Below are 15,682 nucleotides of genomic sequence, written 5' to 3' on the forward strand. Positions count from 1 at the left end.
CATATTCCAAAAATTTAACAGTACCTATAAGTCACTGTCATTGAAGTTGTAGCATTAAAAAAGACCTTCTATTTTTCGTTCAAGTGCACCGTGTTGAGGGGAAACATTTTCACCAGTCCTGGTAGTAGGGTATTTTGGCCGGAGGGGAAGCGAGCACGTTGGTCGGCGACCCAGCTGCTGGGAGACGGCGGCGGAGGGGAAGCGCGCCCTTCGAGGAGCTCCGCCACAAAGAAACACATGACTGGAATTTTTCCAGCTGAATGGCACTTGTTTAGAGTTCCAGCAATTGTAAGATACCACAGTATTACTACAAAGAAGCCATTAATGCAGAGCAGACTATAGCCTCCTCAAGAAACGCTGTGATTATTTATGGCCATGTCTATAAGTGATTAATCCCATTTGGCCCCACAGTTCAATGTACTGCACAGGGTCACAGCCTCAGCGCTACAGGAGGATGTTCAGAGGAAACTCTTGACCCCACAGACAGACAACTGGAGACATCCACAGGAACATGATGTATTTATACTCCCCCTGTCCAGCAGGCATTCCAGTCACTTATTCTTCACACATCCCTAGAATTAATCTTCCTTAATTCAAATTCCCATCACCTATCTTTCCCTTTTTGGCCCTGTATTACTCTGCTGTTCATCATCAGCACAGCAATCCTCACTGAGAAAATGAATTATAGAAAATCACAAGCTAGCCTTTCCCAAAACTCAAGAGATGCACAGACTACTAAGGACCCTCTTTTAGAGCCACAGATAATATGTTAAAATCTTTAAGTCACATCTTGCTGAATACCAAAAGTATCTGAATCAGGTGCAACATCAAAAATCAGGAGTATTTAATTCAATTCCCCATATTCTAATACCAACATAACATCTCTGACTCTTGTGTTCTTCCTTATTTTCAACCCTAAAGTGTGCTGCATTTCTCTGGGAGTGCTTAGAGACAAGCACCAGCCAAAAAGCCTTTCATCAGTTCTCACAAAATCCTTTCCAAGACAAAACCTCATGTTGATTTTAATTTTCACTTCAGTGGGAGCAGTAACTCCAGGAAGGAGCCCATAATTTGAGAGAGATCTTACGGAAACTCAATCAGCAAGATTAAGCAAGATATGGAGCAAGAAAGCATCTAACATTCTATTTTTTTCTAATTGTATTAAAAGCAAATTACATCATCACTCATTAGAAAAGAAAGTTACTTCTCCTTTTCTCAATTCCTTTTTAACATACAGGGAAAGAGAAGTCACAAGGAGAATTTCCTCTTTTCCTCTTCCTGATAACTCCTACAGTCTAAAAGCAACAGTTCAACTATATTTGGATTTTTTTTTAATGGACTGTCTGCTTTTGCACAATATGGTAAACCTTACTGAATGCAGCTGTGGGGCCTGAGTTATGTAAATCCAGAAAGATTATAATTTCACTTAAAAACACAAGCCTTGTCATGTGGTGACATATGCAGTTCTTTGCCTGATGCCATCTGAATAAAGATATTCAGCAATGGTTGGTACTGAAAATATAACTGACTCCTAGCAACTTATTTGTCCCCTCTACCACCATTATCCTCTGCAGAAGAAGTACCAAAAAAAGGAAAAGGAAAAATTATTTTCATTGAGTCTATATTCATATCTTCAACAATTCTTAAGGCATCAAATCAAGCTGTTGATCAGAGCTCTGTGACGGAAGAGCCTCTGTGCTTGGGGTTTGTTTGCTTAGCTGCACTGCTTTACTGCTACTTTTCTCATCCCCTCTGGCAAATCCCCCATGCTGGAAATAACTCAACAGAGCAGCACCTTCCTCCTCCGTAAAAGCGAAGAATCAGTGCCCTCGTCCCTCCTAGGTAAGCAGTGTAGACGTGAGGGGGTACAGTCAGGCRTGGCTAATATCTCTACAGCAGAAGCATGGCTATCTGTCCCTCTGACCTCCACTTCTTGCAGCACAGCACAGACGCATTGTCCCTCACATCATTAAATACTTTCAGAGCAAAACATGTACATTCTTAACAGACTCACTGTACCTGATCGGATAGTCRGCAGCACTGAGGTTAATGAAGAAATCCCACGGCCAGTCATTCATCTCCATTAAGTCTCTCATGCTCTGCAGGTAGGTGGACAGAAGACTTGCTCCTCCCCAGATAGTTGCCATTCTCCAAGACGTTACTCTGACATTTGGATACTGGTTGGCAAACTGGAGCACTTGCCGGTGTAAGTAATTGGATCGCTTTGCAGGGAAAAGAAGTAATACATTCAAGTTAAGCTGTTCAGAATTGTTCCTCCCTGTACTGACAGTCCAGCTGTACTTCTTAAATACTGCTATTTCCAGATCAGTTCATTGCAACCTGGAGCACTTGCAACTTCCAGTATTCCAGAGGATCAGGAGGTGTGAAGGATCATCTTACTGAGCTTTTCCACTGCTTTGCCCTCACTTGTGAAAGTGCACAACCTCCTTTTGGCAAAGGGTAATTTGGAAGTCTGCAAAGCCCCCTCTATTACATTCTTTTTATTACTACTACAGTAATCACTGATAACTAATTTTATTTATCGTTTGTCATCAGTAGATTACCAAAGGCCTTACTAATGGAGCTGACTAGTTACTACCTGCATTTTACAGTGGGAAATAAAGCAGTTTGTCCAAGACACCTCAGTTCAGCTCTCCATCCAACAAGCCACAACTGTCAGTGTACATCAACTTATCAATTACTATTACCAAAGGTACAGCAGGCAGACATAGATAGATACCAGCAGACATATAAGGARAAATAAAGGTTGTTACATAAGGAGGATAACAAAAAAAAGGGGAAAAAAGTGGCTCTAAACAGAAGGAGAAACAAAGTGATGTGGTAATGTAAGCTGCAGAGGTAAAGAGTAGATAAAGATGACGACCAAGGTGGGTAGACTGACAGATGGCAAGACAGGCAATTCATAACCAGTGATATATTACCTTGTCAACATGAATGTAATAAAAGTGGTCTTTATGGTAAATAGCCTTAAACATGCGCTGGAGCTGCCGAGAAGCTCTGCCATGGACCACCAAGACAAACGCGATCCTGACGGGGTTGGCTGGCATGTATTCCACAGAGTCCTCGTCCCACTGCACGTTGTTGTTGGCTTTTCCTGTTTGGAAACAAAACAAAGGACATCTGAGTGACCTGCAGAGCAGGGATGCAGTACACATCTAGATTCATTTTTTCAAACAGCTGCTGATGGCAGCAAGAGCTCATGAGAGTTGCCAGACTGCAGGCCATAGAGACCCCACTCCATCCTTCAGTGAGAAGACAGGTTGCCACCCAACGCACAGGCAGCAAGCATGCCACGTTGCCCTGTGCGGCCATGCCAACGTGCTGCGTGTGTGCCAGCAGGAATTAGCACCAGAAACACTCAAATGCTTTTGATCATTAACTAAATCAGACGAGGCTCTATCAGACTACACACATTTGCATCTCCAGAGGAATCACCTTAAAAAATGCCAAGGCCAGTTTCTCCCCACCTGCCTTCTTAAAAGAAAAGCCTAATTTCATCAAAAAATCCTCATTCCTGAGATCTGAATAGCTCTGTGGAGAAGCTGGAGAAACTCAGAGACTTAACTGCAGCCAGGGAGTTGGCTTATTATCTTGACTGATAGCATCTATTTGTAATGGCAGAAGTATCCTGGAACATTTAAAGGGCAACCTGCACATCTTTGCTTCTTCAGGCATGACAGAGAGCCTTATCATCCTATTTATAATTTATTTTCACTTCTATTTTAACACAAGAATTTCTGTTCTCCATTTCCTAAAGAAAACACTACAGTTTAAAGTTATGACAGGATGTTCTGATCAACTGAAGAGCTGGAGGAACATATGAGTTGAGGAATTCAAAATGCTTTGTTTTGTTTTTGCGTGGCATCTCTTCAACTCAAAAATCCGAACAGGATGGAAGAAAAATATCCTTTCATTCAAAAACCGACACTTGTTTTTTGCATTAAACAACCTCTTCAGTCCTCTGATCTTGTGAGGACTTCTCTCAGCAAAAGCAATTTAGGAAGATACTTGAAATGTAAGCAGAACAGGGAAAGAAATTACCCSCAAAGCTGTAATCTTGGGTGAGACCATTAACACAGCTGCTTCTATTCCTACACAACCTTTTGGCCAAACAGGTACATGCCAGCTCACTAAACACCCTCGGCCAGCGGGGAGCACAGTCAACAGCAGGACGGCAGCTCCTTGGCCCTTGCATGCTCTCTGCTCTTGGGTGGAGGAATGACGAAGCCCACGAACCTCTCCTGGTCTGAATGGACACACCGCAGACAGGCAGTGGATCCTTTAGCCACCGAAGGGGGAACAGGGGTTTAATCTGCTTCACTGGGAAGTTGTTTCTCCCTCTGCCCTCTCAGAAACATGGCAAAATTGGAGTTTATGCTGCTTTGCAGACACTACACTACTCACCTTTTTTCCTCTGGCATAAAAAGTTTTTTCCTCTCCACTGAGAATGCTGGAATTTTTCCTACCTTCCCAAGAAAAGCCTAGTGAGCCAATTAAGCATCAAAGGGAGTTAGACATTAATCRATGCAACTTAGCAGGTCCAGGCCAGATATTCCTATTACGAAAGGTTAGGAGTCCCTAACCAACCAGAAAGTGAAAGGTTCTCAGCAAACRTAAGAGTATGAAAGGAAGATCTGCTAATGGCCAATGAATCCCAGGGACATCTCACCCTCTCAGTAGCACCCCTATCATTCACACGGACCAGGCTGAGAAGGGGACAGCTACCGCAGGTCTCCGAAGTGCAAGGACAACTAAAGGAAGGATGACATCCTGCWCAAAATAATCTGGTGATATATGGTAATAAAGCTTTAGCTGGAAACAAACCATGTCCCCATGCCCCTCACTTCTCTTCCTTTYGGCTGAATTTCTGAATACCTCTTTATTATTTATATTATGAACACCTCAATACCTGGCTACTACTTTTACAAAAATTAAGCTTCTGAAAACACYTCTGAGTTAAGTATTGCTGCTGCCTGAAGCGTGAACCACTGAGGAGCTTCTAGTTGCCATATTTTCAACTTGACATGAATTCTCTGTTTCTTCTTATAAACTCTCAGGACTATTTCAGACAAGCCACATCCAGCTGCTGCAATCCAAATAATACCTCCATGGGATGCCTCCACCTTCTCCCACSGGCATGTACGTACCAGCTCAAGACTAGCTCTATGCATGGTGTGGATGCAGTAGGTTCCAGCTGGGCTGTGTGATGGACTTAARGCTGCACTTGGGCAGAGTTATCAGACAGTACAAATAGAGCCACAAAGTTCACTRCACATTCCAAAACATATCCAAAAGTTATTATCAAATATGTTAAATTTCTGSCTTATTTGATATAAGGAGCAAGAAAGTAGATGTTTGCCAAGTGTGAAGAGRGAGTAACTCAGAGGGAAAGATGCTKTTTTTAGTTTTTGGAAACAGGCAATATATATTGATAAAAGCAAACAATATCAAAAGCTTTCTATTTTTATACATATTAATTACAAAATAAAACTTGAACATGCAAAAAAACTCTTCTCTTAATTCTCTGTTGCATCTTCTCCTTTTTAAACAGGACAGCATGAACCCAGAAAWACAGACTGATGAGAAGTTTGCAGARCATAATTTCAGAYTACCTGAACAACCTGATCCCCTTAACTGTACTGAAATGCCATTTTTTCCATAAGTAATTGACAYATTCTTTTTTAAACAACCACAAAAGATGCATCTTGCTCCAAGGGAAGCAACATATTGTGGAAAGAGGTGGTTTCAACATCTCTTGTAAATCTCCCTCACGTTCCTTCTCTTTAGCAGTGCAAGCGACCTGTCTCCTCGGTGGGCTCGCTTCAAGCAAAAATTTGTCCTTCCTACTCTAGAGATCCAGAAGAGCTGTACATATAAGAGATGTGCTCCGTCACTGGAATAAGGCTCTTTGCTAGCTAYGTAACATGCAGCTACGTGCCTGCCCAGGAACACAGTCCTCAGACAACAAACACAAGAGAGCCACCAGGTCAGAGTGGTCCATGGAAAGGTCTTCTCCTCCCAGCAGACCTCCACAGAACATCTCTCTCTACTAGTGCTGCCCATTGCTTAACACAATTTCAGTGCCTGCGGTTGTATTAAGGCTGCCCATTAGGAAGCTCCTGGCACCTTGAATCRGTCTTAAAAGGGACATCAAGAACTTCAATGGCATTTTTATTGAAGATTGATTGATCACTAACACAGTAAGACTTAAATGAACAGCAGTAATAGATTAGGAAAAAAAAAACTTAATTTCTTTTATCATTTTCAGTTTACCATAGACATGGGCATTTCCTCAGCTTTACGGTTTCTCCCACATGGCCGATCGCTGCCCATGTGTTTGTTTAGGTCTTCTGCACAGCAACAAGGACAGAAAGCGATTGTGAAAGAAAGAATATGCAACTGCAATTGCTAAAACAACCAGTTTTTCTTTTAAACAGCTTTGATTTCAAGCTGATGACATCCCATTGACAGACTAAAATACTTCTAGTGTTTTCTATTACATTTTTGGATATCTCTTCTGAAATTAGTGAATTTCTGCAATGACATGCAAAAGGTGAGAGGAATTTTTAAACAGCTGTACTGCAGAGCTTTTATTTTAAACTAACTAGCTTTCAATACCCACACTGTAATTTATCTAACCATTACTGAGAACAAAATCCTGCTGAATTTTCATCTGGAATGATACCTCACTTCATCAGGTTTCTGTAATAAATTCTTGTAGTAACTTATTTTCCTTTCTGTGATCTTCCAAWTCTAGCCTTTTTCCATGTGTTTCCTCCTTGCTTCCCTTTTAAGTTCAGGGTTTTATAGTACCATTCTCCATCTGCATACTGTTACAGTCTCTTTAATCTAATTCTTTTCTTGGCTGCCTGGAACTTCATGCAGGTAAGAATATTGTAAGTTTTCTACATCTCAGAAAAGCTGACGTTTCCGCTGGACTCTGTTACCTCCCTATTTTTGTTCTGTGGTTTATCAGCACCCTCTATTTAGCAGGCTGCTCCACTCATAATGAACCGCACTGGCTTGCAAATGAGATGAATGGGCACAAAACATAAACCTGAGTATCTTTTGACTATAAAGTACAGTGGGACTTCATTTTCAAGTTTTAAAGGTAGAGTTGGGTAAATCGATCAGCATTAGACTAGCCCTAACCACTGCCCTTATATAAGACCTCCCCTGYAAGCACGCACCAAAGTCATCCCCGGCTGGTAAGGCCTCCGTGCTGATTATCTGCCTATCGTGCAGGAGAGCGTCCCCTTCTGCGTGTTAGGCCATCGGGCATAAAAGACACATCAGATGCTTTTCAATTAACAACATACCATATGGCAGTGATAAAAATCTAATTAGATTTTAAAACAGTACTTGCATTTGACAGCTACTTCAATGCCACCATTATGTTGCAGTCTGCCGTGCTCAGTAGGGCTCACGCAGGATACCACTTCCATCGGCCTCCACTCTTGGTCACTTCAGCCCAACAAAAAGTAGTTGGCAAGACCCGTTTCCTGCCCCTGGTGCCAGGAAGCCCTGTATAGTKGTCCCCGTGCTCTRTTTTCTCTCCTCCTCCTCGCCCACRCACTCACCAGCAGTTTGCTGCCCTCCTGCCATTCCCTACAACTCAACATCGCCACCAATGCCACCTCCCCACAGGCCATCTTCTGTCTTTTCAAGAATGGACCAAGCCAACAATTAATTCCCATTTTCTTCTACTCCTGATTGTTTATGGCAGYGTCTCCAGTGATGTGCAGGGAACTGAACCTGATCCCACCTACAAGAAGCTTCTGAGAGCACGTAAAGCTCCAGATTTATTCCCCGCTCTCTAATCCCAGTTAGCGCGTGCCTTGCCAGTAGAGTGAATGTTCTTTGGGATTTAGGGGACTCCCTTTCTCTAYGGTGCCTTATGCAGATCAGGTGTTTTATAAATGCAATGAAGTGCCCACAACGTTAATGCAAGGCAAAACAAAAATCCTCAAGAATACTAAGTTACAGTTACATCTCGGGAGCATAGCTCTAACTGGAGAATAGACTGGGAAACAGTTCCACACACAGGAGCGAGTGGGTAGAGTGAATGGACTTGTCCTCATTGCTCCTATGGGGCACACCGAAATCAGTAGCTCTGGTCAGACTTAGTAGTTGTCRTCTGTAAGTTTCTGAAAGTTCTCACTTACATTATGTACTGGTAGCAGGTGATAGAAGAGTGACTTCTAACACTGTGTTACTTTGGAGGAATCGCCACAAGGAGATTCAACAGAAGTGACAGCGCTCACATGCATCATAAAAAACATTTTTTTAGCTATTGTAACAAAAGGTATTTACTTTGCCATTGCAAAAAGTGGCATTTTGCACTGTAACTAAACGCCTTGCATAAACATACTCGGTAAAATTGAAGTTGCACTTCAGGCTTCCTACCCAAATTGTAAAACAGTTTACACCAAAGTTAGGAGGAAAGCACACACCTAYTTTTGCACGTAACAGGAGAATCTCAGTTCTACTGCAATTTCAAATTGCCGTTACACATCCCAGAGAAATCAGTACTCATAATTGAATGTTTAACCCTCAACTACTGCAGAATTACTAAATGCCAGAATAATAAACATAATGTAAGCATTTCCATATTTGTTGTGGTGTCACATAACACTATCATCCACCAATATCACTTGGAACTCATCTGCTCATCTTTTACTTCTGCTGCTAATTAACAATATCCTCAGGCTTCCCTAGCAGCATAAACCAATCTTTTAATGAATTTTGTGAGCCATATTAGTTTTTGTAAATTAATCCATCGATTCCTATTCTCAACTGGTATCGTCTTTTCTATTCAACACAGCATCTCTTTGTAAAGACACCTCGATGCTGCTGCTAACTTTCCTGAACACAACTATAGCTTTGATACCAAGGGTCATTTGATACAGGACGCTGGAAGAGTTATTGCTGTATGGTTCTGCACACTATTTACTGTTAGTACATCCAGAAATGAAATCAGAAACCCCGCCATTATAGCTGCAGCACTAGTCACAGCTGCACCAAARAGACCAAAGAGAAACATGCACTCCTCGCCTAAACTCACACGAGCAGTCCCATACGCTTCAGCAGCGCTCCCGCAGTGGTACCCGGCCGAGCAGTAGTTGTCAAACTCAGATTTCCACTAYAAATTCCTTCTCTGACATTGCTCGCAACTCGTAATAACCCACGGGTTGAAATTTTTGTCCAAAGATGTTTTCCATTTAGGTCAGCATGAGAACAGTTTTGCCTTTTTCGAATGAAGAATAAAAACTACACATTGTCTCACTAAAAAATGCAATTTTCCTAACAGACCTATCACTAGAGCAGTTGGAGATACAGCAAACAAAACAGAGCTTCCTGGCAATACGCTGGTGTGCCAGGAGGCTCTGATGAGAAGCCTTTGTCTGAGGKCTTGATAATAGCAAAATTTAATGGGGCTTAGACAAGAACATCTTTTCTTTCAGGAATTAAGGCACGACGATCCATCGCGAACGCGCCTCGTTTGGCGCTCGGCTCCAGAGGGGACGCCTGCCCYGCTCTCCAGTTAACGCAGCCCGTGGGCTGCGCGGCCACAGAGYGGGCTAAGCAATACATACAGTTTTGATGAACTTCTACGCTGACAAGGCCAGATAACAGCGGTAGGGGCCGGAGACACGTCGTGCTCGTTGAGGTGGTCACCAGCGCTCCCGCACCTCTGAGAATCAGCACGAGCTGGTAACATCCGGCATCTCGGGGAATCGGCACCCGCACAGGCAACCCGGAACAAGCGCATTTACGGAGGGGCCGATTCTCGCCTCCGGCAGCAAAGCAAGCCACATTCCCGATGAAAATAACTTACGTGAATGGTCCTAAGCATGGCTTTCCTTTGCAGGTTTTTATCTCACTCAGCAAAGAAAGAGAAGTGAARTCAGCTGAGCAGATCTTCTGCACAGCTGTCCCCAGGACACAGGGATTTGCAAGAAATGCTTATGCTTTGCAAAATGAAATGCTACTAGTTATGTTCTATAGATTCCCTTAAAATTGCTGCTACCTGTCCTTTTTATCTGTGGGTTTGTATTAAGCCCTTTGGACAAAATTTCAGAAGTTATGCTACTATTGAAGAGTGGATAATCATTTTTTTTCAGTAATTTTTTATCTCAAAAACACTGCTCTAGTATATTTTTTTAATTCTCAAACTCTACTGTGAATTGCAGAAACAGTCTACAATCCTCCGTAACTTCTAATGACCAAGTAACCCATAAGCAAAAATCAACACAGGGTAAGCGGGAAGCAGCGAGACACAAGCACTCAATGACTAGTCCATTTAACGTTAAAGAGAGAGGTTTCCGTAACGTTCCTCCACGCTGAGCGGAGGCCCAGGCTTGGAACAGGGGGGCTGCGGACGTGGCACTTGGGGTTTGCTTTAATCATTCCTGGGGATGACAGGAGAAAYGCAGGGCGGTCAGAGGAGCAGGGTCACTGCCCTGCGGCTGGGCTGTTCATTTGAGGGGATTTCCTGAAAGTTTCTATACAGCATATTTGTGAACTGTTAAGCAGCTTTGTATTCCTGCAAAATTTCAATCTAATAAGGGAAAACCACTATAGTGACAGATCTGGCTTGAGTTCCACCGTAACCCCTGTGCAGAAGGATTTCTTCCTTTTCCACAAACAGAAAGAATAAAGCGYGTATGAAAGAAGGAAGGGAAGAAGACAGAGGACATGTATAGAACTGTTCCATATTCACAGCAGGCTCAAAAGAAGATAAATTGTTTCCATGTTTTCCTACAGGGAAAACGACCCTGAAGATTTTCCATTTTGGAATCTGAATACGCTTCTCTCCTGTTTTCTCATCCTTCCACCACAGTTATTTAACATTTGTGTTGCAAGTATCATTTCAACAACTCATTCAAGAACTCTTGGCCCAGCGAGGTGGGTGCTGTCCATTAAACAAACGCAGAAAGCACTATGCCCTTGAAAAGCTCAGGGACGTTTTGCAGACAATTTGAAGGACTTACTGTAAATTAGGAACTCCAAGAACCCTGAGAACAAAGATTTCTACCCTTTGTATCACAAAATCCATGAAAGCTTTTGGAAACACACATCTCTGCAAAACTTATCAGAGCTTCGAATTACGTGCATGCATACACGGGCACACATGTATTGCAACAACGCATTTGCACCAACCGAGTGCAAACAAAAGCAGGTAGCATCTGACTATGAAGCGTTCTGCCATATTTCAAACAACTTTGCTTTGCCCTGCAGTCAGTCTCAAGCAGTTATTGAAACCATCTTTGTTTTACAAATGACAGTCTAATTATCAGACACCAGTATACTCCACTTGCAGCACATACTAAACTTAATTTACTATGATAACTATCTAGGCAGGTCAATAGTCTTAATAACAAGCTTGCTCTTCTGACAATTCTAATTATGAAAATTGTAGTGTTCCTGGGAGACAAATCTCAGTTATTTGTTGCTTTGCTGGAGTGTGTTAACCAAGCCTTTTCTCCCTTTTCCCACTGACTCTCATGAATAAATAAATAGCACTTGAAAGCAACAGTAAATTAATGCTGAATTAGAATGAATTTCCTCATAATAATATTTATTGTATCAATTAACAGCCAATTAGCTCATTGTGATCAGCATTACTACAGTAAACATTAAATACCTTTTAAATGATCATCAGTTTATTCAGTGGCACTACTAGACCTCAGGAAGACCAAACAACAGATACTCCTTGCAGATACAGGCTACTCCTTCATCTGGCACCTTACTCCTTAGTTTTGCCTTTACGTCTGGGGGCAGCACCCTCACCTCAACGCTACCAAACCAAATCCGGCGCTCCCAGCTGGCAGGAGCCAAAACCCTCATTCACAGCAGCTGCTCCAAAGTGGGGGGCATCCACGGCCCTGGCAACTGCAAAGAGAGGACAGCCTGCTGCCTGCACAGCCACCTGGATTGCTCGTTACCACCCCTAGAAAACGCTCACCAAAAGAGGGGGTCATCTTGCCGAGGCTCGGGGCGGCTCTGCTCGCTGGCTGAGCTGTCCCGACTACACCCCCACGCAGGCGCTCAGCTCGCACACGGGAGGGACTTGCCCTTCTCCCACCAAAACCGTTTGGGTATCTCCCTCAGCACTGACTGCTGCTAACGATGCTCCTCCCAACAGCCCAAAACTGAGGCAAACAGGAATTTTTCATGCTGTTAGAGCCCCCAACAAGGGAAAACTGATGGCACAAGCACAGGTGCCATCAAGAAACCGCCGCTGCCAGCACTGCTGCTCCCGCAACGCAGCACGTCAGCTGCTCGCGCCGGGGCACGGCGAGACCCACCCTGCCCAACACAGCGTAACGTCAGCRCCCCATCCACCACGCTACGTCTGCGGAGAGAGAAGGGCCCTTCCGAGGGCGACTCAAGCTACGCCCATAGACRAGTTATTGGCCAGCATGCAACCAAGCTCCTTCTGCCCCAGTCCCCACACCTCCCCAAGAGGGCAGGGGCAGTGAGCACTTTTATCACTTAATGCTCACATTAAGTGATAAAACACAGCTGTGGCTTGGGATGTGCATGAGGACTGGAGAAGCCCAGAGGTGCTCCTGGGTCCTGCAGTTTGCCCTAAAGGCATCTAAATTAGGCAGTATGTGGTCTGCTGATCTAGGTGGTCTGCATTACGCACCCGAGGACGCATCTGCTGCAGGTCATGAACCTCCCAGGCCAGGCACCGGCACCAGGTTCCCGGGTGCTCGTGCCGAAGCCTGGCAATGGGTTTCAGAGCCAGCTCTTTTCAACAACAAAACCTTCCGTTCCTCCTCCCCGCTCGAGGAGCTTTTACAACTCTTGTGCAGAACAAGCAGAAAATATAGAAAATGTCCTAATTTTAGTTCAGACTTTCTCCTTTCTCTTCTGCCTCAAATCACAGGCAAGTTTAACTCTCCAAGAAAAACAGCATGTTGAAAGCTAACCAGTTACTGCAGAGCACCCAAACATACATTAAACAAGCAACAATAGAAACATTAATAAACCCCAAGCATAACAGAAATGTAACCTTATCAAGGCTCAAGCCTCAAATTAGCATTTGAAAATAGCCTTTATTGATTCCAATGCCCATTTTGTTATTTTGCAGTGTATATGGAGATTGCTACATCCATAACCTTTACTCCGTCTCCTCCTGTCACGCTCCCAGCACGAACAATCGATAAAGAGCAAAACCATAAGCAATTACATAGTTAAAAYAGTCTCTGCTTCATATGACCTCCCAGGAAATACTAGTGTGCTGCTGAGATTACTAAGAAATGAATAGGCAGATAAAAGCACACTTGTCACCTAGCTAATCAATGTCTTCTCCTTTTGTTGCACTGTACTGTCATCTCTCAAGTCCCATCTAAAATATGTTTTTCCCAGATACCGGTAAGAAATGAACAGTTAATCATCTTAATCAGTTGGTGCATGGCTGGGGCAACTTCAGTGAAATCAGCAGGACCAAGTTAATTCATACCATATGAGGATCTGGTYTGCCAAAGCAAAATGAATCCTTCTTTTGAGACTCCCATTACCACTGTCTCCTATTTTTCTAGATTCAGAATTTGAAGGTCAGGGTCTGCCTTTACTCTGTGCCCAAGAAAGTCACAAGCACGATGCTGGGGACAGATGAAATCAAAATGAAGACCCTTCCAGCTATTTTATATTGCTAGTTTAAAAAGGTCTAGTTAGGACACTTACAAAAGCTAAAATAAACTTGCAAACCTGTTCCATGTGTCCATGTGTTATAATATGTTGTCCAAGTTCAGACATATTTTAGCTGATACTAGTTGCACTGCAAGTGAAATTAATAGGAATTTCATAATAGGTTTGTAAAACAGACAAAAGATAAATAGCACATGTACAGGCAGATACATGCCAAACCTTTCAGGCTTTGCTAATTCTGCCCCCATTTGAGTTAAATTTTAAGGACATCAAAAGCTGCAGAGCTGGGACAAAGCTGAGTACTTTTAAGAATCTCTTGTTAAGTAATAAAGGATGCATGAGACATCAGATCCATGTACCATAAATATATGCATATGTATACATTCACACCCTATGAACTAGTAGGTTAAGATTAAAAAAAAAAAAAAAAAAGCTTGGAATTGAGATATTTGAACTAAAATTGTACACTTTAAAGACTGGGTTCCCAGGTAAACAAATGCAGTTCCTGTATTCAGAGCATAATTTTTTCCAACCTCTGTGCTGACAAATAATTCTCAAATACCTCTTATCAGAAAGGATACTGAAAGGCAAGTAATGGTTTTCCCAAATCACCCAAAGCAAGTGTCTTCATAAGCAAGGAAGTTGCAGAAGTGCAGCCACTCTACTTCTGTGGATTTTTCCCCGTTAGAACCTGTGATTTCTTGTCACCTCTGGTCGGCACGTTCCCGGACACAGGGTGACTTTGGCCTCGGYGCAAGTGGGACTGGCTCGAGCTCTGCAGGTCACCTGGCTCTGTCCAGCCGATGCTCCTCATGAGACTCCCACGCTTCTGCTCTTATTTAAAGCTCCTYGGCTTGTCACCAATTCTTTAAAGGCTAGTAGGTGACCAAGACCTTTTGATGAGCAGAAGCTAACTGAATGGGAACTATTAGACAGGAATTAGCAGACTAAATACTTTTCAAAGATCTAGGCCTTTAACATTAGCATTCATCTGTACAATCATTTTGCTTTTCACTGTATTATGTGCATTAAATGAATGAATTCTGTGCAATTTAAATTTCCAAAGAAGTACAAAACCTTACCACGTCTGCTTCACGCTCCCTGAATGAAGTACCTTTTATTTGTCTGTCTGAACAGTAACACATGAATTATTTTATCACTGATTAGTTCTTGCACTTCAAAAAAGCTTCCTACCATGCGCAGTACTTGAAGGGTAGTGTGAATAATTTTACTCAACACAGAAGAAAAAGAGGACCAATTTTCTTCTAGTATATTACTTGTCAGACAGAGGAATAGAATATAATTATGTTGTGACATTACCAACAGCAAATACATTCTGCTGTAAGCAATTAACACGGGTTCTTTTGGCAGACTTCAAAAGATTACTCATATGGTATGCTAAGTTACAATAACATTTGAATAATAAATGGCACCACACTACTTCAACTATATTTTATCATATCTCCCGCCACAGGTCAAAGTACAGGAGAAACAGACGGCGGTTCATTCGTGTGCAGACCACCCTGGCGTTGCAAAGAGCCCATTCRGGTGGAGAACGTGCGGGAGGGAAATACGGGCATTTCTGGGGGAGCTGAACACTAGCTGCAAGAAGTGCCAAGCGTCGAGTGCTTTGGATCAACCTAAACAAAAATTTTGAAGCCGTGTAAGCTAYCAGAGCACTGAGGACTTCAGCTTGTCTGCTGGGTCTAGGAGCCGAGGCGCCTTGCTGGAGACGGGACGGGCAGTGCCGTGCCCTGCTCCTGTCGGATCAAGGGGGATTATTGAGGATCGTTTAAGAAGAAAATTATCGTGCAATAATCCTAAACATTTCATGGCCAACAGATCTTTAATACAATCCCTCTAATCCAATTAGGGCGACTTGAAAGCCGTACGGGGGACGCTGCGCTTGCTCGCGATCCGTTCTGCGCGAGCGAAGGCCCGGTTCGGAGAGCGCGGTGCCAGGCCTGCTCGGCGCCCCGCGCCCCGCGCCGCTCCTCCC

At 43.2% G+C, this 15,682-nt stretch overlaps 1 protein-coding gene across 2 annotated transcripts in view; it reads right to left on the minus strand.

Moving 5' to 3' along the window:
• XYLT1 (xylosyltransferase 1) overlaps nucleotides 1-15,682 on the minus strand; it is a 160,762-nt gene that overhangs the window by 69,926 nt on the left and 75,154 nt on the right. For both annotated transcript variants that reach the window (XM_085302499.1, XM_085302490.1), the window contains exons 3-4: nucleotides 2,943-3,115; nucleotides 2,020-2,222 (exon numbers count right to left, since the gene is read on the minus strand). In XM_085302499.1, coding sequence (XP_085158625.1) covers nucleotides 2,020-2,222; nucleotides 2,943-3,115 — 376 coding nt within the window. The remainder of the gene's footprint in view (nucleotides 1-2,019; nucleotides 2,223-2,942; nucleotides 3,116-15,682) is intronic.

This window comes from Rhea americana, unplaced genomic scaffold (assembly GCF_003343005.1).
Source record: "Rhea americana isolate MKP2758 unplaced genomic scaffold, rheAme1 scaffold_10, whole genome shotgun sequence".
NCBI lineage: Eukaryota > Metazoa > Chordata > Aves > Rheiformes > Rheidae > Rhea > Rhea americana.